This window comes from Phyllobates terribilis, unplaced genomic scaffold, assembly GCF_046119375.1.
Source record: "Phyllobates terribilis strain yellow unplaced genomic scaffold, ASM4611937v1 Scaffold_14__1_contigs__length_39327217, whole genome shotgun sequence".
Taxonomy (NCBI): Eukaryota; Metazoa; Chordata; class Amphibia; order Anura; family Dendrobatidae; genus Phyllobates; species Phyllobates terribilis.
The window spans coordinates 27,327,444-27,349,177 of record NW_027362774.1 but is presented as its reverse complement, the minus strand read 5'-3'; the positions used below and the strand labels follow the sequence as shown (position 1 = coordinate 27,349,177).

The following is a 21,734-nucleotide window of genomic DNA, read 5'->3' as shown; positions in this document are numbered from 1 at the left end:
AACAGTTGGGGCATCATATTGTGTTGGGGTCACCATGGAGGGGGGTACAGTAGGGTTATCATACTGTGTGTGTGGAGGGGAGGGAAGAATTCAATGTGGGGGTATCATACTGTGTTAGGGGGGCACTTTTCTTGTCATCATACTTTATGGGGGCAATGAAAGGGGACTCTATGGGCTTCAATGGTAAGAGCTGTAAAGTTATGTGATATGATCTTCTGTAACCCCGCCGAATATTTTTAATTTTGTTTGGGGGGAAGGTGGCCCAATTACAACTACTGCTATGGGACCTCATGATTTCTATGTACGCCCCTGCCAGTCAGAGCGGCATTCAAAGTGTAAACTGTAGCTAAAACAAGTCCATAGACAAGAAATGTGCACACAGATCCCTATGGAGGAACGTCACGTCAGCAAACACTGCAGTGCCAGTAGCCGTGGGCCCTGACTCTACATCTGTGAGACCAAACTGGGACATATAACGTATTACAAAGTTTTACAACGTGTAGCACGCTCCTCGATAAACTTTATTTAGATCATCCAGGAGAAGCTGCAGTTTTTATTGGCGAAATCACAGCTATAAAATTACTAGTGGGTCCGGGGGCCATAAAAACTTTCAAGTATCTACTGTAACTGGTAAATAGAGACAGATGTTGGTTGTTCAACTAAATTACTGCTTGTTAAGATAAGGGAGATTGTACAGTAAAAAAAATAATATATATATACACAGCATAAAGGTGCAGACTTACTCCACCTCATATGCAGAATGGATGACTCTGCAAGAACCAGGAGGCTAAACATATCCATCCAAATACAAAAGGGTTCTCCAGACAATGCAGATATCGCTAAAAGGGCTCAGAGTGGGTACAATGTAAAACATAAGTTATATTCTTGTACATAGGGAGCAGTATTATAGTAGTTATATTCTTGTACATAGGGGCAGTATTATAGTTATATTCTTGTACATAGGGAGCAGTATTATAGTAGTTATATTCTTGTACATAGGGAGCAGTATTATAGTAGTTATATTCTTGTACATAGGGGGCAGTATTATAGTAATTATATTCTTGTACATAGGGGGCAGTATTATAGTAGTTATATTCTTGTACATAGGAGCAGTATTATAGTAGTTATATTCTTGTACATAGGAGCAGTATTATAGTAGTTATATTTCTGTACATAGGAGCAGTATTATAGTAGTTATATTCTTGTGCATAGGAGGCAGTATTATAGTAGTTATATTTCTGTACATAGGAGCAGTATTATAGTAGTTATATTCTTGTATATAGGGGGCAGTATTATAATAATTATATTCTTGTACATAGGGGGCAGTATTATAGTAGTTATATTCTTGTACATAGGAGCAGTATTATAGTAGTTATATTCTTGTACATAGGGGGCAGTATTATAGTAGTTATATTCTTGTACATAGGAGCAGTATTATAGTAGTTATATTCTTGTACATAGGGAGCAGTATTATAGTAGTTATATTCTTGTACATAGGGGGCAGTATTATAGTAATTATATTCTGGTACATAGGGGGCAGTATTATAGTAGTTATATTCTTGTACATAGGAGCAGTATTATAGTAGTTATATTCTTGTACATAGGAGCAGCATTATAGCAGTTATATTCTTGTATATAGGAGCAGTATTATAGTAGTTATATTCTTGTACATAGGGGGCAGTATTATAGTAGTTATATTCTTGTACATAGGGGGCAGTATTATAGTAGTTATATTTCTGTACATAGGAGCAGTATTATAGTAGTTATATTCTTGTACATAGGAGGCAGTATTAGAGTAGTTATATTCTTGTGCATAGGGGGCAGTATTATAGTAATTATATTCTTGTACATAGGGGGCAGTATTATAGTAGTTATATTCTTGTACATAGGAGCAGTATTATAGTAGTTATATTCTTGTACATAGGGGGCAGTATTATAGTAGTTATATTCTTGTACATAGGAGCAGTATTATAGTAGTTATATTTCTGTACATAGGAGCAGTATTATAGTAGTTATATTCTTGTACATAGGGGGCAGTATTATAGTAGTTATATTCTTATACATAGGGGCAGTATTACAGTAGTTATATTCTTGTACATAGGGGGCAGTATTATAGTAGTTATATTCTTGTCATAGGAGCAGTATTATAGTAGTTATATTCTTGTACATAGGGGGCAGTATTATAGTAGTTATATTCTTGTACATAGGAGCAGTATTATAGTAGTTATATTCTTGTACATAGGAGCAGTTTTATAGTAGTTATATTCTTGTACATAGGAGCAGTATTATAGTAGTTATATTTCTGTACATAGGAGCAGTATTATAGTAGTTATATTCTTGTACATAGGGGCAGTATTATAGTTATATTCTTGTACATAGGGAGCAGTATTATAGTAGTTATATTCTTGTACATAGGGAGCAGTATTATAGTAGTTATATTCTTGTACATAGGGGGCAGTATTATAGTAATTATATTCTTGTACATAGGGGGCAGTATTATAGTAGTTATATTCTTGTACATAGGAGCAGTATTATAGTAGTTATATTCTTGTACATAGGAGCAGTATTATAGTAGTTATATTTCTGTACATAGGAGCAGTATTATAGTAGTTATATTCTTGTGCATAGGAGGCAGTATTATAGTAGTTATATTTCTGTACATAGGAGCAGTATTATAGTAGTTATATTCTTGTATATAGGGGGCAGTATTATAATAATTATATTCTTGTACATAGGGGGCAGTATTATAGTAGTTATATTCTTGTACATAGGAGCAGTATTATAGTAGTTATATTCTTGTACATAGGGGGCAGTATTATAGTAGTTATATTCTTGTACATAGGAGCAGTATTATAGTAGTTATATTCTTGTACATAGGGAGCAGTATTATAGTAGTTATATTCTTGTACATAGGGGGCAGTATTATAGTAATTATATTCTTGTACATAGGGGGCAGTATTATAGTAGTTATATTCTTGTACATAGGAGCAGTATTATAGTAGTTATATTCTTGTACATAGGAGCAGCATTATAGCAGTTATATTCTTGTACATAGGAGCAGTATTATAGTAGTTATATTCTTGTACATAGGGGGCAGTATTATAGTAGTTATATTCTTGTACATAGGGGGCAGTATTATAGTAGTTATATTTCTGTACATAGGAGCAGTATTATAGTAGTTATATTCTTGTACATAGGAGGCAGTATTAGAGTAGTTATATTCTTGTGCATAGGGGGCAGTATTATAGTAATTATATTCTTGTACATAGGGGGCAGTATTATAGTAGTTATATTCTTGTACATAGGAGCAGTATTATAGTAGTTATATTCTTGTACATAGGGGGCAGTATTATAGTAGTTATATTCTTGTACATAGGAGCAGTATTATAGTAGTTATATTTCTGTACATAGGAGCAGTATTATAGTAGTTATATTCTTGTACATAGGGGGCAGTATTATAGTAGTTATATTCTTATACATAGGGGCAGTATTACAGTAGTTATATTCTTGTACATAGGGGGCAGTATTATAGTAGTTATATTCTTGTCATAGGAGCAGTATTATAGTAGTTATATTCTTGTACATAGGGGGCAGTATTATAGTAGTTATATTCTTGTACATAGGAGCAGTATTATAGTAGTTATATTCTTGTACATAGGAGCAGTTTTATAGTAGTTATATTCTTGTACATAGGAGCAGTATTATAGTAGTTATATTTCTGTACATAGGAGCAGTATTATAGTAGTTATATTCTTGTACATAGGGGGCAGTATTATAGTAGTTATATTCTTGTACATAGGAGCAGTATTATAGTAGTTATATTCTTGTACATAGGGGCAGTATTATAGTTATATTCTTGTACATAGGAGCAGTATTATAGTTATATTCTTGTACATAGGAGCAGTATTATAGTAGTTATATTCTTGTACATAGGGGGCAGTATTATAGTAGTTATATTCTTGTAAATAGGAGCAGTATTATAGTAGTTATATTCTTGTACATATGGGGCTGTATTATAGTAGTTATATTTCTGTATATAGGGAGCAGTATTATAGTAGTTATATTCTTGTACATAGGGAGCAGTATTATAGTAGTTATATTATTGTACATAGAAGCAGTATTATAGTAGTTATATTCTTGTACATAGGGAGCAGTATTATAGTTATATTCTTATTGTAACATCCCTGACGGCGTGCTTGCATGGTGCACCACCTCCCACCATGCAAGACGGCAATCTTACCTGTCAGTCCATGCTGCACTCTTTGCTCCAGTACCTGCTGTGTCCATGTCTCTTGTCTGATTGCTTTGGGCGTCAGCGCGGCTTTCTGCTTGTTTCTTATAGCTACTGTGTGCACAGTCCTAATGCGTCCCCAGCCTATTGCTCTGAGTCACTGGATACTTAAACCCCCTCCACCCAGTAGGAGGTGCCTGAGCAACACTTTCACTCAGTTTGTCTTTTGCAACTGAGTTGCCAGGTCCTGTCCTGTATCTTGTCTGTTTTCGCCACCCTGGGGGCTGAGTACCCAGGGCCACTACCTGTATCTCTGACTTCTAGTCAGTTTCTGCCACCCTGGGGGCTGAGTTTCCAGGCTCGTTCCTGTATCTTGTTCCTGGTTCAGATCCTGTCTGAACAGTGTCCTAGTCTGTTACTTGTTTGTTTCTATGTCTGTACCTTCCCTCTTTCCTGCAGTATCTGAACTTGCACCTAACTCCAACTCGTTGTCTCTGTACTTCTGTTTGTGAGTCTTGTGTCCACTCGCTACTTCATTGTAAGTACCTTGTGTGTATCTGGTTCTGCTCATTCTGTTTCCCTTCCTCTGTATCTAACTCCTGTGTTCCAGCTATCTTCTTGTGTTTTCCAGTCTGTTCCATGTGAACAGAGCCCTGTCCTGTCTACCGCATCTGCAGGTTTTGCTTTGCTCTGCTTTCTCACCGCACCTGCGGTTTTGCTCTGCTTTGCTTGTTCACCGCATCTGCGGGTTTTGCTCTGCTTTGCTTGTTCACCGCATCTGCGGTTTTGCTCTGCTTTGCTTGTTCACCGCATCTGCGGTTTTGCTCTGCTTTGCTTGTTCACCGAATCTGCGGGTTTTGCTCTGCTTTGCTAGTTCACCGCAGCTGCGGTTTTGCTCTGCTTTGCTTGTTCACCACATCTGCGGGTTTTGCTCTGCTTTGCTAGTTCACCGCATCTGCGGTTTTGCTCTGCTTTGCTTGTTCACCGCATCTGCGGGTTTTGCTCTGCTTTGCTTGTTTAGCGTATCTGCGGTTTTGCTCTGCTTTGCTGGTTCACTGCATCTGCTGGTTTTGCTCTGCTTTGCTTGTTCACCGCATCTGCGGTTTTGCTCTGCTTTGCTTGTTCACCGCATCTGCGGGTTTTGCTCCGCTCTGCTTGTCTACCGTTCCTGCGGCTCTGTTCCTGTATCCCAATCTGTACTGGTCCCTATCCTGCCTATGTTCCTACTTGCCAGTACCCACCTATCTGCATGTCAGCCGTGCCTCCCTGTGCCCACCTGTCTGCATGCCAGCCGTGCCTGCCAGTGCCCACTGTCTGCATACCAGCTCTGCCTGTCAATATCCACCTGTCTGCATACCAGCCGTGCCTGCCAGTACCCACCAGTCAATATGCCAGTTTACCCTGCCTGTTCCTGCATTCCCCGGTGTGGGTCAACAGCTGTGACCGGGGTCTGACCTGGAGTAGCACCTGGTCCCTCTGCTCGGTTCCTCCCTGGTTCACGGAGTCGACTGAGCCGCCGTGTGACCTTGGTCGGATCGGGTTGATACTTAGTTATGCCCCTCCAGGCACTCCTCGGTTCATGGTACAGTGGGATCACTAATCACGCTTACGCCAGTCTGCCCGGGCATGTGCGTAACACTTATATGTAGGAGCAGTATTATAGTAGTTATATTCTTGTACATAGGAGCAGTATTATAGTAGTTATATTCTTGTACATAGGAGCAGTATTATAGTTGTTATATTCTTGTACATTGGGGCAGTATTATAGTAGTTATATTCTTGAACATAGGAGCAGTATTATAGTTGTTATATTCTTGTACGTAGGAGGCAGCATTATAGTAGTTATATTCTTGTACATTGGAGCAGTATTATAGTAGTTATATTCTTGTACATAGGGGGCAGTATTATAGTAGTTCTATTCTTGTACATAGGGGCAGTATTATAGTAGTTCTATTCTTGTACATTGGAGCAGTATTATAGTAGTTCTATTCTTGTCCATAGGAGCAGTATTATAGTAGTTCTATTCTTGTCCATAGGAGGCAGTATTATAGTAGTTATATTCTTGTACATTGGAGCAGTATTATAGTAGTTCTATTCTTGTCCATAGGAGAGGATAGACGTGTGCTTGAGAGCTCTCAGCAGGGCGGAGGCATGGCTTCTGACCCAGGTGGAGGGGAGGGGAGCTGGGCTGATGATCCAGGGAAAGCCCCTGGTCTGGAGTCGGGCCTGCAGCCTGCACCTGATGGTAATGGAAAGCTGGAGATGGTGGCTGGTGAGTCTTCTAAACCTGCTTGTTATGTTGGAGGATTAAATGCTAAAGTTACAAGGCAAAGTATATTTAAGCTGGAATTGCATATCAGCAAACTAAAAGAAGAAATTAAGAAAGAGACTGATCCTAAGGTAAAACTGATGAAGTGTGAGTGTCTGGATGATTGCAGCCGAGAGCTGCTGATCAGGAAAGGAAAACTGGAGAAAGATTTAATCTCTGTGCCCAGAAAGGAGACTTGGGCTAAAGAGAAAAAGAAGGATCCAGAGCGCAGACTGTGAGCAGAAAACGCTTCATAGGGAATAAGGACATTAAATATAAAACTGTGTACAGCATTGTGGAGCAAGGAAGCCCAGTGAGAAGTGCAGCGCTGATATCAGGGGCACAATGTGAGGGGTCCGAGACACCAGAAAGTGCTGCAGAGGAAAGTGTGCCAGCAAACGAGGGGTTAACTGCAGTGACCTCTCTATGCAGCAATGAAGTGAGCTCAGCTGCTGAGAGTGAGAAAGAAAGTGCACCCTGTACTGATACTGTGAGTGAGACCCCCCTCAGCGCTGTGAGTGAGACCCCGCTCACTGGTGCTAGTGAATGTCTGTCTGCAACAGATAATACAAATATTATAATGGACTCTGAACCCTCCATGTCAGTGAATGGAGACAATACTGTGCAGCAATCAGTGGTGATGGACTCTATGTCATGTATGTCAGCGGATGGAGACCACACTGCAGTGGTAATGGACTCTCAAGCCTCCATGTCAGTGAATAGAGACAATACTGTGCAACCTTCAGTAGTAGATCTGGGTGTTGTTGCAGCACAGTCAGGTGTCAGTAATCATGGAGCTAGGGAGAGCTCCAGCACTAATCCTCCAGCAGCGGTGGAGTTCTCCAGCACTGATCCACCTGCGGCTGGTGAAAGCTCGGCACTGACCCATCTGCGGCTGGTGAAAGCTCCAGCACTGACCCATCTGCTGACCATCAGTTCAGGAGACTGTTCTCTAATGTCACCAGACCAGTGAACCCCCCGCCTCAGAGGAGAAACGCAGTCAGGATAAAATACACAGGACCAGAGGAGAACATCCCATCCAGAATTTACATTGGGAAAGTTCTCCTAAAAGACTTCATGAAGTTCAGTGCGTCTGAGGTCTACGCTCTGATCCATATCCCATCCAGTAGGATCTATGACATCAGCTTTAAGCTCCAGTGCGATCTGGATTTGTTCTGGATCATCTATAATGACACCAGAGAAGATGAGATCTGGGATCACCTCCATTGTATCCAGCTGTCTAAGCCGCAGGAGATAACGGCCACTGTCCTGTTCCAGTCTGAGGTGGTGGCGGTGGCGGATCTGCAGCACTGGCCGAACCGGCAGTGCATAGTGAGAAGTCATCCTGACAAGATCTATGATGAGGAGCAGATATGGAATGGAGGATATACACTGAAAATCCAGCTGATACAAGAGAGCGGTGTGACCAGACATCTGCCGCACTCCTTCTACCTGGGCTCAGAGAGGGGGGTCTGCTACTACCCTGGTCAGCCACGTCTGTGCCATAGATGTGGGGGCCGGCATCTCGCCATAAACTGCTCTCGTATCACATGCTCATTATGTGGACAGTCAGGTCATACAAAGGACAAATGCACAGGACCCGTCATCTGTAATCTGTGCTCAGAACCAGGGCATACGTTCCGGGACTGCCGGCATGCAGAACACAATAAATATAATGGCCAGACCTCCTCAGAAGTTATTCAGGAAGATGTCACCAGAGGTTCTGATGTCCCAGAAGCTGGTATGGATGAGGACAGAAGTCACAGTATCAGTGAACCTGCTCCAGAGTCTGAGGTACTAACGGATGCTGCACTACTAGGACCACCAGCCACTGAAGAACCACCTAAAGGCCCACCAGCCACTAAAGAAAGACCTAAACCGCCATCAGCCAATATAATAAGACCTAAGCTTCGATCAGCCACTAAAGTAGGGCCTAAAATGCCAGTTATTAAAGAGAGGCCTAAGGTGTCCAGAAAGCCTGTCACCAAACCTCCAAACATCAGCCCAGTACATCTGTGGAAGCAGTTAGTCCGCCTGCACTGTCCAGTGTGGATGAGGAAGGCATTGTGACCGTAAAAAGAAAAAATGCATCTGTGGATCCCACCAGAAAAATCACAACAGTACAGAAAACCTCTGAGCCTCCAGTGCTGGCGATAAGTCCTGGACGTTACAATGTGCTGGGAGAAGACCAAAATGAAGAGTCACAAATGGAACAAAGTCCTTCATGCGTCCTCAAAAACGTCTCTGATGAGGGGGATCCTGACCCTCCCGTGTCCACAAAGAGATGGGGCACTACAGGTGACAGCAGTGGAAGGAGGAAGAAGACCAAAAAGTCTAAGTGATCAGGATGCGGCTGAGAATAAACTCCATTAATGTGAACAGTGTGAGGACTGTGAGCCGGCGCCAGGCGATTTACCAGCGTTTGTCTGACGAGAGATCTGACGTCTTCTTCTTGCAGGAGACGTATTTGAAGAGCAATGCTCATGTGTATGCAGCCAAGAGAGACTGGAGACTTGGGCCGTCATACTGGTCCTTCGGTCTGGAGAGAAATGACGGTGTGGGGGTCCTCTTTAATACCATGAATGTCCAGGTGGACAGAGTCCTGGAGATCTGTCCGGGTCGCTGTCTGATGCTGGACTTTACATTGGACTCCATCCATTATAGAGCGATAAACATTTATGCTCCGCAGACCAGGAAAGAGCGGAGGGAACTATTTGACCACATGAAACCATATTGCTTTACATCGAAAGTATTTATATTGTGTGGGGACTTTAATAATGTGTCCTGTAATGTGGACAGATCCAGCAGTCATAAGCAACTAAGATATGATGAGACGTTCCTTAATAATATAGTCCAGCAGGCCCACCTAGTAGACCCCTATGGGTCTCATCATACCAGTAAGACGTACACTTACCATAAGGGTGGTAATGCCAGTAGGATAGACCGGGTGTATATAAAGAGGGAGGTGAGATGCTCTCAGTACAGGATCAGCCCCCTGGAGTATTCGGACCATTGTATGGTGAGTATGACGCTGGATCTGGCCCAAGCTGTGGTCTGTGGAAAGGGGTACTGGAAGATGAACAGCTCTGTGGTCCAAGATCCTCGGTTCAGAGAGGCCTTCACCACATTCTATAATGAGCGTAGGACCACCCAATGTATGTGTGATGACACAGCCGAGTGGTGGGAGATCATGAAGAGTGACATCAAGCAGCTTATTATACGAGCAGCCAGGAGACGTAGTAATATGGATTATATGAGATACACAGCCCTGAGACTGCACCTCAGCCGGCTATACAGCAGGATGAATGGTGGTGAGGAGGTGGACGGACGGAGCGTCAGCCATATAAAGCAGCGGATGAGGGAGCTGCAGTACGATCGCCTCAAGTCTCTCAAGGCGGAGGGACAGTTTGATAGTTGGGGCGTCCATAACCCTGATCCCTTTATTGCCTGTAAGAACAGGGTTAGTAAGAAGCTGATCACTGGCTTGTTAGATGAGAATGGGGTGGAGCAGTCAGAGCCGGAGAAAGTCCACAAGATCATTGGGGATTATTATAGAGATCTGTATAAAGGGGTTCATATTAATAAGGATGACATTAAAGCTTATCTGAAGGGGGTGTCCCTACCAACGTTAGACCTGGTGCAGGCAGATAGTATGGCCGATCCCATAACTGAGGATGAGGTGAAGAGGAGCATTGACTCCTTAAAGGCCAACAAGAGCCCAGGACTGGACGGCCTGACCAGCGAGTTTTACAAAGAGTTCAGGGATTTGTTGGCTCCGGACCTGGTGCAGGTCTATAATGATTGCCTCTCTGCAGGGAAGCTCCTACAGTCCCAGTATAGATCTGTTCTGGTTCTCTTAGCAAAGAAGGGAAATCTAAAAGATGTAAAGAACTGGCGTCCACTGTCTTTGCTAAACACTGACTATAAAATCCTGGCCAAGATCTTGTATTATCGGCTGAGTGAGGTGGCGGGTGAGCTGATCATCGCCAACCAGACGTGTGGTGTGAAGGGTCGGACGATAGAGGACTCATTGCTGCTGGTGAGAGAAGCTGTGACGTACATTAAGCAGCACAATGTGGGGGCGTATATTGTGGGCTTAGACCAGAGTAAAGCCTTTGATAGAGTCCATCATGACTACCTGTACCAGGTGTTGTTACACTATGGCCTCCCAGTGCGGTTTGTGCAGTGGCTGCAGGTTGTGTATAAGGAGGCTGTAAGCCTGCCGCTGATTAATGGTCACTTGGCTGAGCCCTTCAGGATCATGTCAGGGGTGAGGCAGGGCTGTCCTCTCAGCCCATTGTTGTATGTCTTTAGTCTGGATCCTTTCCTCAGAAAAGTGCAGGATCATAGAGGTTTCACAGGGCTGAGGTGTTGCCTGCAGAGTACAGTGGAGGATGTAAAGTTCTGCGCCTATGCGGATGACGTGTCGGTGGTGGTGTCTTCTAGAGAAGACTGTACGGCTCTACAGCAGGAGATGACAGCCTTCTCCAATGTGTCTAACTCCTCTGTGAACATGGAGAAGAGCGAGGCGTTGTGGTTGGGGGGTGACAGTGATGTCTTCTCTGTGCCCTTCAGAACAGTTCAGGGTCAGATAAAGATTTTGGGAGTAGTGTTTGGAGCTGTAGATGATGGGAAGGTGAACTGGGAGGAGAAGCTGGTGGTGTGTGAGCAGAAGGTGCAGAGCTGGAGACACTGGAAGCTGACGTATCTGGAGAAGGTCCGCCTGCTGAAGACCTTCCTGCTCCCGCTCTTCCTCTATATCAGTGTGGTGTTCCCTGTGCCCGATGTGTTACTCCCCAGACTTACCAATGTCTTCTTTCACTTCTTGTGGGGTAACAGAGTGAATGTGGTCAGGAGAAACATTGTCTATCTCCCCCATAAGGAGGGTGGTCTCTCCATGCCCTGTCCTGAGCTCTTCTTTAATCTCATGTTTCTTATGAAGAATTTCTCTTTTTGTAAGAATTCAGAGAAGACGCCATGGTCTTGTTTGTTTAAGAGCCAGATCCAGCAGTTTGTGTCCGTGTGGTCGGTAGGGGACCCCATCAAGAGAATCTCAGGCCGACTAAAGAATAATGTTTCTTGGTATGGTGTCCATGTAATAAGTAAGGTTATTAGATGGAGGATCCTGTATGAGGACGTCAGGCAGCTCAGTAGGAAGGAGTTGTATAAGAACGTGCTGTCATCTCACTTTAGTGTCCATGTTCAATTGAGGGGCGCCCCAAGTGTAGATGTAAAGCAGGCTGCAAAAAACGTACTAGATCCCAGAATTCCCACTCATATGAGAGATGTGGCGTGGCTGGGGCTCCATGGTAAGATGTACGTCAGAGATAACCTAAAGTGCAGGAATGTATCAGATAGATCCTGTCCTAGAGAAGAGTGTCCCCGTATACAGGAGACTATGGAGCATCTGCTTCTAGAGTGTCCCTTCAGTATGCAGGTATGGGAGTGTGTGTCCTTGTCCCTAAAGTTACCGCACCTGGTGGGACAGTCGTATGGTCAGCTGCTGTACGGAGACTTCCAGCCTGAGCTCAGGGCGTATAACCGAAGCTCACTATATGTAATAAATGTGGTGACCATCTATCATCTGTGGTGGGCACGGTGCTGCCTGCTCATCAATAAGGAGGTCCTGTCCTGTGATGGTGTCAGGTATAAGATCCTGGAAAGTCTCAAGTCAGTGTATAAGAAGGACATAAAGATTAACTCGGGTAATGTGAACTGGAGGAACATTCATGTGGCGGGATTTATCAATGTTATCTAATGTTATTGTGTAAGTGATGTAACAACACAGTATTTATTTTCTTTAATATTTATTATTTTGTGATTTTAATGTAATTATTCTGTAATTTTTGGTTGTCAGTTTTAAATAAAAAGATCATTATAGTAGTTATATTCCTGTACATAAGGGGCAGTATTATAGTAGTTATATTCTTGTATATAGGGGCAGTATTATAGTACTTATATTCTTGTACATAGGGGGCAGTATTATAGTAGTTATATTCTTGTATATAGGGGCAGTATTATAGTACTTATATTCTTGTACATATGGGCAGTATTATAGTAGTTATATTCTTGTACATAGGAGCAGTATTATAGTAGTTATATTCTTGTACATAGGGAGCCGTATTATAGTAGTTATATTCTTGTATATAGGAGCAGTATTATAGTAGTTATATTCTTGTACATAGGGGGCAGTATTATAGTATGTAACGGGTCTGGGAGGCGGAACCTCTGGGCTACTATACAAGGGAGCGGTCCTTGTAAGGGAGCGGGTGGCGACCAGGCAGGCAGTCACAGTAGGTGACCGGGACAGTCTCTGGGTGTACGGGCAGGAGGTCACGGCAAGTGATCAGGGCAGTCTCTGGAAGAACGGGCTGGAGGTCACGGCAAGTGACCGGGGCAGTCTCTAGGTAAAGAGTAGGTACGACCTGTGATGGCTGAACCTCCAGGTAGGCTAGCAAGGCAGATGGAGGATGTGTGCTCCCAGGTGAGCAAGCGAGAGTCTCTGGAATAGCAGGTGGTCACAGCACGTGACGGCGGAGCCTCCAGGTAGGCAAGCAGGCAGGTAGCGGAGAAGCGCTCCCAGGTGAGCGGGCAAGAGTCTGGAATAGCTGGTGGTCACAGCACGTGACAGCGGAGCCTCCGGGCAGGCAAGCAGGCAGGTAGCGGAGAAGCGCTCCCAGGTGAGCGGGCAAGCTGGTCCATAGACAGACTGACCGGAGTTGTAAGGCAGACCGTCGGACCTCAGGCAAGCAGGCAGGTAGCTGATGTGCGCTCCCAGCTGAGCGGGCAAGTTGGTCCTTAGACAGACTGACCGGAGTTGTAAGGCAGACCGTCGGACCTCAGGCAGGCAGGCAGGTAACAGGAAATCAGGCAGGATTAGGACAGCAAGCTGGCAGGAATCTGGCAGGTAACTGGCAGGAAACTGGCAACGGGACCTGAGGGCTGAAGCAGAGTAGAACGGTGCAACAACATTGCTCGGGCACCTCCATTTTGGAGGAGGTGCCTTATATATGGTAAAGTCCTCCGGCCATTGGCCGGGGACTCCTTAGGACGGCGCGCGCGGCCCCTTTAAGAGGGAGGGAGGGCGCGCGCCCTAAGCACAGTGGCCGGGAAGGAGCGCGCGCTGCCAGCAGAGCGGGAGAGGGACGCCGGGCACGGAGCAGAGCGGTGAGGGGAACAGCGTCCCTGCCTAGCAGAGGGCAGGGACGCCGGCACTACATAGTAGTTATATTCTTGTATATAGGGGCAGTATTATAGTACTTATATTCTTGTACATATGGGCAGTATTATAGTAGTTATATTCTTGTACATAGGGGGCAGTATTATAGTACTTATATTCTTGTACATAGGGAGCAGTATTATAGTAGTTATATTCTTGTACATAGGGAGCAGTATTATAGTAGTTATATTCTTGTACATAGGGGGCTGTATTATAGTAGTTATGTTCTTGTACATAGGGGGCAGTTTTATAGTAGTTGTGTTCTTGTACATAGGAGCAGTATTATAGTAGTTATATTCTTGTACATAGGGGGCAGTATTATAGTAGTTATATTCTTGTACATAGGGGGCTGTATTATAGTAGTTATGTTCTTGTACATAGGGGGCAGTATTATAGTAGTTATATTCTTGTACATAGGGGCAGTATTATAGTAGTTATATTCCTGTACGAAGGAGCAGTATTATAGAAGTATTAATATTGTATGTAGTGGTCAGTGTTGTGGTAGAGTGTATGTATATTCTTTTCTATAGGGAGTGCAACCAATTATGGCAAATGTGATGAATGATAAATCTGACACATAGTTGAACATCTTTGACTAACATCATCTCTCCTCTTTGATGATTTACTATTGATAATTTTTTTGGAATCAAAGTTTTGGTGCAATTTAAGTCACATCATTGAGGATGACGGCATACAAGGTGTCTCCAAGTCCAGGGCCGGCGTTAGGGCAGGCAGACTAGGCATCTGCATAGGGCCCCCACTTCCCCAGGGGCCCCCAGCCAGTGGCATGCCGCTAATAGGCGTCAGGATGCCGATACAGTTGAAAGCAATGATGGAGGAGAGAGCGTCATGTGACACTCCCTCTCCCATCATTCCCTCTCTGCCTCTGACACAGCGGGTGCGATGACGTCACTTCATCACGCTGTGCAGGCCAGTGGAGCTACTGAGTCGCGCTGTGGACACTGGAGCAGGAGAGGTGAGTATTGTATTTATTTATTTTCTAAATCAGTGAGTACTTGTTGCCCATAATACTGCAGGACTGGGGGCTGCATAACACTATATGGGGGTCTGCATAATACTCTGGGGGGGGCTACATAATATTCTATGGGGCTGCGGAATTATACTCTGGGGGGTCTGCATCATACTCTGGGGGGCTGCGGTATTATACTTTGGAGCTGCTGCATAATACTCTGGGGGACCTGCATAATAATCTCGGGGGGGCTGCATAATACTTTGGGGGTGCAGCATTATACTCTGGGGGGTCTGCATCATAATCTGGGGGTGCTGCATTATACTCTTGGGATGCCGCATTATACTCTTGGGGGCTGTACAATACTCTGGGGGGTCTGCATTATACTCTGGGGGTGCTGCATAATACTCTGGGGGGTCTGCATTATACTCTGGGGGTGCTGCATAATACTCTGGGGGGTCTGCATTATGCTCTGGGCGTGCAGCATTATACTCTGGGGGGTCTGCATAATAGTCTGGGGTGCTGCATTTTACCCTGGGGGGTCTGCATCATACTATGGGCCAATGCATCATACTATACGATATGTGGCTCTGCATAATATTCTTGGGGACTTGCATTATACTCTATAACACTGCATCATACTCTGGGGAGTGCATTATACTATATGGAGGACTATGGGGCACATTATACTATATGGAGGACTATGAGGTGTGCATTATACTATATGGAGGGCTATGGGGAGTGCATTATACTCTATGGAGGATTATGGGGAGTGCATTATACTATGTGGAGAACTATGAAGAGTGTATTATACTGTATGGATGACTACGGGGAGTGCATTATACTATATGGAGGACTATAGGGAGTGCATTATACTATATGGAGGGCTATGGGGAGTGCATTATACTATGTGGAGGGCTATGGGGAGTGCATTATACTATATGGGGGACTATGGGGAGTGCATTATACTACATGGAAGACTATGGGGAGTGCATTATACTATGTGGAGAACTATGAAGAGTGTATTATACTGTATGGAGGACTACGGGGAGTGCATTATACTATATGGAGGACTATAGGGAGTGCATTATACTATATGGAGGGCTATGGGGAGTGCATTATACTATGTGGAGGGCTATGGGGAGTGCATTATACTATATGGGGGACTATGGGGAGTGCATTATACTACATGGAAGACTATGGGGAGTGCATTATACTATGTGGAGAACTATGAAGAGTGTATTATACTGTATGGAGGACTACGGGGAGTGCATTATACTATATGGAGGACTATAGGGAGTGCATTATACTATATGGAGGACTATGGGGGGTGCATTATACTATATGGAGGACTATGGGGAGTGCATTATACTATATGGAGGGCTATGGGGAGTGCGTTATATTACGTTGAGGACTATGGTGAGTGCATTATACTATATGGAGAACTATGGGGTGTGCATTAGACTATATGGAGGGTTATGGGGTATACATTATACTCTATGGAAGACTATGGGGAGGTCATTATACTATATAGAGGGCTATGGGGAGTGCATTATACTGTATGGAGAACTATGGGGAGTGTATTATACTATATGGAGGACTATGGGGAGTGTATTATACTATATGGAGGATTATGGAGAGTGCATTATACTATATGGAGGGCTATGGGTAGAGCATTATACTATATGGAGGGTTATGGGGTGTGCATTATACTTTATGGAAGACTATGGGGAGGTCATTATACTATATGGAGGAATATGGGGAGTGCATTATACTATATGGAGGACTATGGGGAGTGCATTATTCTCTTGGGGGCTGTACAATACTCTGGGGGGTCTGCATTATACTCTGGGGGTGCTGCATAATACTCTGGGGGGTCTGCATTATACTCTGGGGGTGCTGCATAATACTCTGGGGGGTCTGCATTATACTCTGGGTGTGCAGCATTATACTCCGGGGGGTCTGCATAATAGTCTGGGGGGTCTGCATAATAGTCTGGGGTGCTGCATTTTACCCTGGTGGGCCTGCATCATACTATGGGCCGATGCATCATACTATACGATATGTGGCTCTGCATAATATTCTGGGGGACTTGCATTATACTCTATAACACTGCATCATACTCTGGGGAGTGCATTATACTATATGGAGGACTATGGGGCACATTATAATATATGGAGGACTATGAGGTGTGCATTATACTATATGGAGGGCTATGGGGAGTGCATTATACTATATGGAGGATTATGGGGAGTGCATTATACTATGTGGAGAACTATGAAGAGTGTATTATACTGTATGGAGGACTACGGGGAGTGCATTATACTATATGGAGGACTATAGGGAGTGCATTATACTATATAAAGGGCTATGGGGAGTGCATTATACTATATGGAGGGCTATGGGGAGTGCATTATACTATATGGGGGACTATGGGGAGTGCATTATACTATATGGAGGATTATGGGGAGTGCATTATACTATGTGGAGAACTATGAAGAGTGTATTATACTGTATGGAGGACTACGGGGAGTGCATCATACTATATGGAGGACTATAGGTAGTACATTATACTATATGGAGGACTATGGGGGGTGCATTATACTCTATGGAGGGCTATGGGGAGTGCATTATATTATGTTGAGGACTATGGGGAGTGCATTATACTATGTGGAGAACTATGGGGTGTGCATTATACTATATGGAGGGTTATGGGGTATGCATTATACTATATGGAAGACTATGGGGAGGTCATTATACTATATAGAGGGCTATGGGGAGTGCATTATACTGTATGGAGGACTATGGGGAGTGTATTATACTATATGGAGGACTATAGGGAGTGTATTATACTATATGGAGGATTATGGAGAGTGCATTATACTATATGGAGGGCTATAGGTAGAGCATTATACTATATGGAGGGTTATGGGGTGTGCATTATACTTTATGGAATACTATGGGGAGGTCATTATACTATATGGAGGACTATGGGGAGTGCATTATACTATATGGGGGACTATGGGGAGTACATTATACTATCTGGACGGCTATGCGGAGTGCATTAAGCTATATGGAGCACTATGGGGAGTGCATTATACTATATGGAGGGCTATAGGGAGTGCATTATACTATATGGAGGGCTATGGGGAGTGCATTATACTATATGGAGGACTATGGGGAGTGCATTAAACGATATGGAGGGCTATGGGGAGTGCATTATATTACGTTGAGGACTATGGGGAGTGCATTATACTATATGGAGAACTATGGGGTGTGCATAATACTATATGGAGGGTTATGGGGTATGCATTATACTATATGGAAGACTATCGGGAGGTCATTATACTATATAGAGGGCTATGGGGAGTGCATTATACTGTATGGAGGAATATGGGGAGTGCATTATACTGTATGGAGAACTATGGGGAGTGTATTATACTATATGGAGGACTACGGGGAGTGCATTATACTATATGAAGGACTATGGGGAGTGCATTATACTGTATGGAGGAATATGGGGAGTGCATTATACTGTATGGAGAACTATGGGGAGTGTATTATACTATATGGAGGACTACGGGGAGTGCATTATACTATATGGAGGATTATGAAGAGTGCATTATACTATATGGAGGGCTATGGGTAGAGCATTATACTATATGGAGGGTTATGGGGTGTGCATTATACTTTATGGAAGACTATGGGGAGGTCATTATACTATATGGAGGACTACGGGGAGTGCATTATACTATATGAAGGATTATGGGGAGTGCATTATACTATATTTAGGACTATTGGGAGTGCATTATACTATATGGAGGACTATGGGGAGTGCATTATACTATATGGGGGACTATGGGGAGTGCATTATACTATATGGAGGATTATGGGGAGTGCATTATACTATGTGGAGAACTATGAAGAGTGTATTATACTGTATGGAGGACTACGGGGAGTGCATTATACAATATGGAGGACTATAGGGAGTGCATTATACTATATTGAGGACTATGGGGGGTGCATTATACTATATGGAGGACTATGGGGAGTGCATTATACTATATGGAGGGCTATGGGGAGTGCGTTATATTACGTTGAGGACTATGGTGAGTGCATTATACTATATGGAGAACTATGGGGTGTGCATTATACTATATGGAGGGTTATGGGGTATGCATTATACTCTATGGAAGACTATGGGGAGGTCATTATACTATATAGAGGGCTATGGGGAGTGCATTATACTGTATGGAGAACTATGGGGAGTGTATTATACTATATGGAGGACTATGGGGAGTGTATTATACTATATGGAGGATTATGGAGAGTGCATTATACTATATGGAGGGCTATGGGTAGAGCATTATACTATATGGAGGGTTATGGGGTGTGCATTATACTTTATGGAAGACTGGGGAGGTCATTATACTATATGGAGGAATATGGGGAGTGCATTATACTATATGGAGGAATATGGGGAGTGCATTATACTATATGGAGGACTATGGGGAGTGCATTATTCTCTTGGGGGCTGTACAATACTCTGGGGGGTCTGCATTATACTCTGGGGGTGCTGCATAATACTCTGGGGGTGCTGCATAATACTCTGGGGGGTCTGCATTATACTCTGGGGGTGCTGCATAATACTCTGGGGGGTCTGCATTATACTCTGGGTGTGCAGCATTATACTCCGGGGGGTCTACATAATAGTCTGGGGGGTCTGCATAATAGTCTGGGGTGCTGCATTTTACCCTGGTGGGCCTGCATCATACTATGGGCCGATGCATCATACTATACGATATGTGGCTCTACATAATATTCTGGGGGACTTGCATTATACTCTATAACACTGCATCATACTCTGGGGAGTGCATTATACTATATGGAGGACTATGGGGCACATTATAATATATGGAGGACTACGGGGAGTGCATTATACTATATGGAGGACTATAGGGAGTGCATTATACTATATGGAGGGCTATGGGGAGTGCATTATACTATATGGAGGGCTATGGGGAGTGCATTATACTATATGGGGGACTATGGGGAGTGCATTATACTATATGGAGGATTATGGGGAGTGCATTATACTATGTGGAGAACTATGAAGAGTGTATTATACTGTATGGAGGACTACGGGGAGTGCATCATACTATATGGAGGACTATAGGGAGTGCATTATACTATATGGAGGACTATGGGGGGTGCATTATACTATATGGAGGACTATGGGGAGTGCATTATACTCTATGGAGGGCTATGGGGAGTGCATTATATTATGTTGAAGACTATGGGGAGTGCATTATACTATATGGAGAACTATGGGGTGTGAATTATACTATATGGAGGGTTATGGGGTATGCATTATACTATATGGAAGACTATGGGGAGGTCATTATACTACAGTATATAGAGGGCTATGGGGAGTGCATTATACTGTATGGAGGACTATGGGGAGTATATTATACTATATGGAGGACTATGGGGAGTGTATTATACTATATGGAGGATTATGGAGAGTGCATTATACTATATGGAGGGCTATGGGTAGAGCATTATACTATATGGAGGGTTATGGGGTGTGCATTATACTTTATGGAAGACTATGGGGAGGTCATTATACTATATGGAGGACTATGGGGAGTGCATTATACTATATGGAGGACTATGGGGAGTGCATTATACTATCTGGACGGCTATGCGGAGTGCATTAAGCTATATGGAGGACTATGGGGAGTGCATTATACTATATGGAGGGCTATAGGGAGTGCATTATACTATATGGAGGGCTATGGGGAGTGCATTATACTATATGGAGGACTATGGGGAGTGCATTAAACGATATGGAGGGCTATGGGGAGTGCATTATATTACGTTAAGGACTATGGGGAGTGCATTATACTATATGGAGAACTATGGGGTGTGCATAATACTATATGGAGGGTTATGGGGTATGCATTATACTATATGGAAGACTATCGGGAGGTCATTATACTATATAGAGGGCTATGGGGAGTGCATTATACTGTATGGAGGAATATGGGGAGTGCATTATACTGTATGGAGAACTATGGGGAGTGTATTATACTATATGGAGGACTATGGGGAGTGTATTATACTATATGGAGGATTATGGAGAGTGCATTATACTATATGGAGGGCTATGGGTAGAGCATTATACTATATGGAGGGTTATGGGGTGTGCATTATACTTTATGGAAGACTATGTGGAGGTCATTATACTATATGGAGGACTATGGGGAGTGCATTATACTATATGGAGGACTATGGGGAGTGCATTATACTATATGGACGGCTATGCGGAGTGCATTAAGCTATATGGAGGGCTATGGGGAGTGCATTATACTATATGAAGGATTATGGGGAGTGCATTATACTATATTTAGGACTATTGGGAGTGCATTATACTATATGGAGGATTATGGGGAGTGCATTATACTATGTGGAGAACTATGAAGAGTGTATTATACTGTATGGAGGACTACGGGGAGTGCATTATACAATATGGAGGACTATAGGGAGTGCATTATACTATATGGAGGACTATGGGGGGTGCATTATACTATATGGAGGACTATGGGGAGTGCATTATACTATATGGAGGGCTATGGGGAGTGCGTTATATTACGTTGAGGACTATGGTGAGTGCATTATACTATATGGAGAACTATGGGGTGTGCATTATACTATATGGAGGGTTATGGGGTATGCATTATACTCTATGGAAGACTATGGGGAGGTCATTATACTATATAGAGGGCTATGGGGAGTGCATTATACTGTATGGAGAACTATGGGGAGTGTATTATACTATATGGAGGACTATGGGGAGTGTATTTTACTATATGGAGGATTATGGAGAGTGCATTATACTATATGGAGGGCTATGGGTAGAGCATTATACTATATGGAGGGTTATGGGGTGTGCATTATACTTTATGAAAGACTATGGGGAGGTCATTATACTATATATAGGAAT

At 43.5% G+C, this 21,734-nt stretch overlaps 1 protein-coding gene across 1 annotated transcript in view; it reads left to right on the top strand.

Moving 5' to 3' along the window:
• The first annotated feature begins 735 nt into the window (after positions 1-735).
• HSD17B2 (hydroxysteroid 17-beta dehydrogenase 2) overlaps positions 736-21,734 on the top strand; it is an 87,297-nt gene continuing 66,298 nt past the window's right edge. Inside the window, exon 1 of the mRNA XM_073659784.1 lies at positions 736-854. Within this exon, the coding sequence (XP_073515885.1) occupies positions 761-854 (94 nt within the window). The 5' untranslated portion in view covers positions 736-760. The remainder of the gene's footprint in view (positions 855-21,734) is intronic.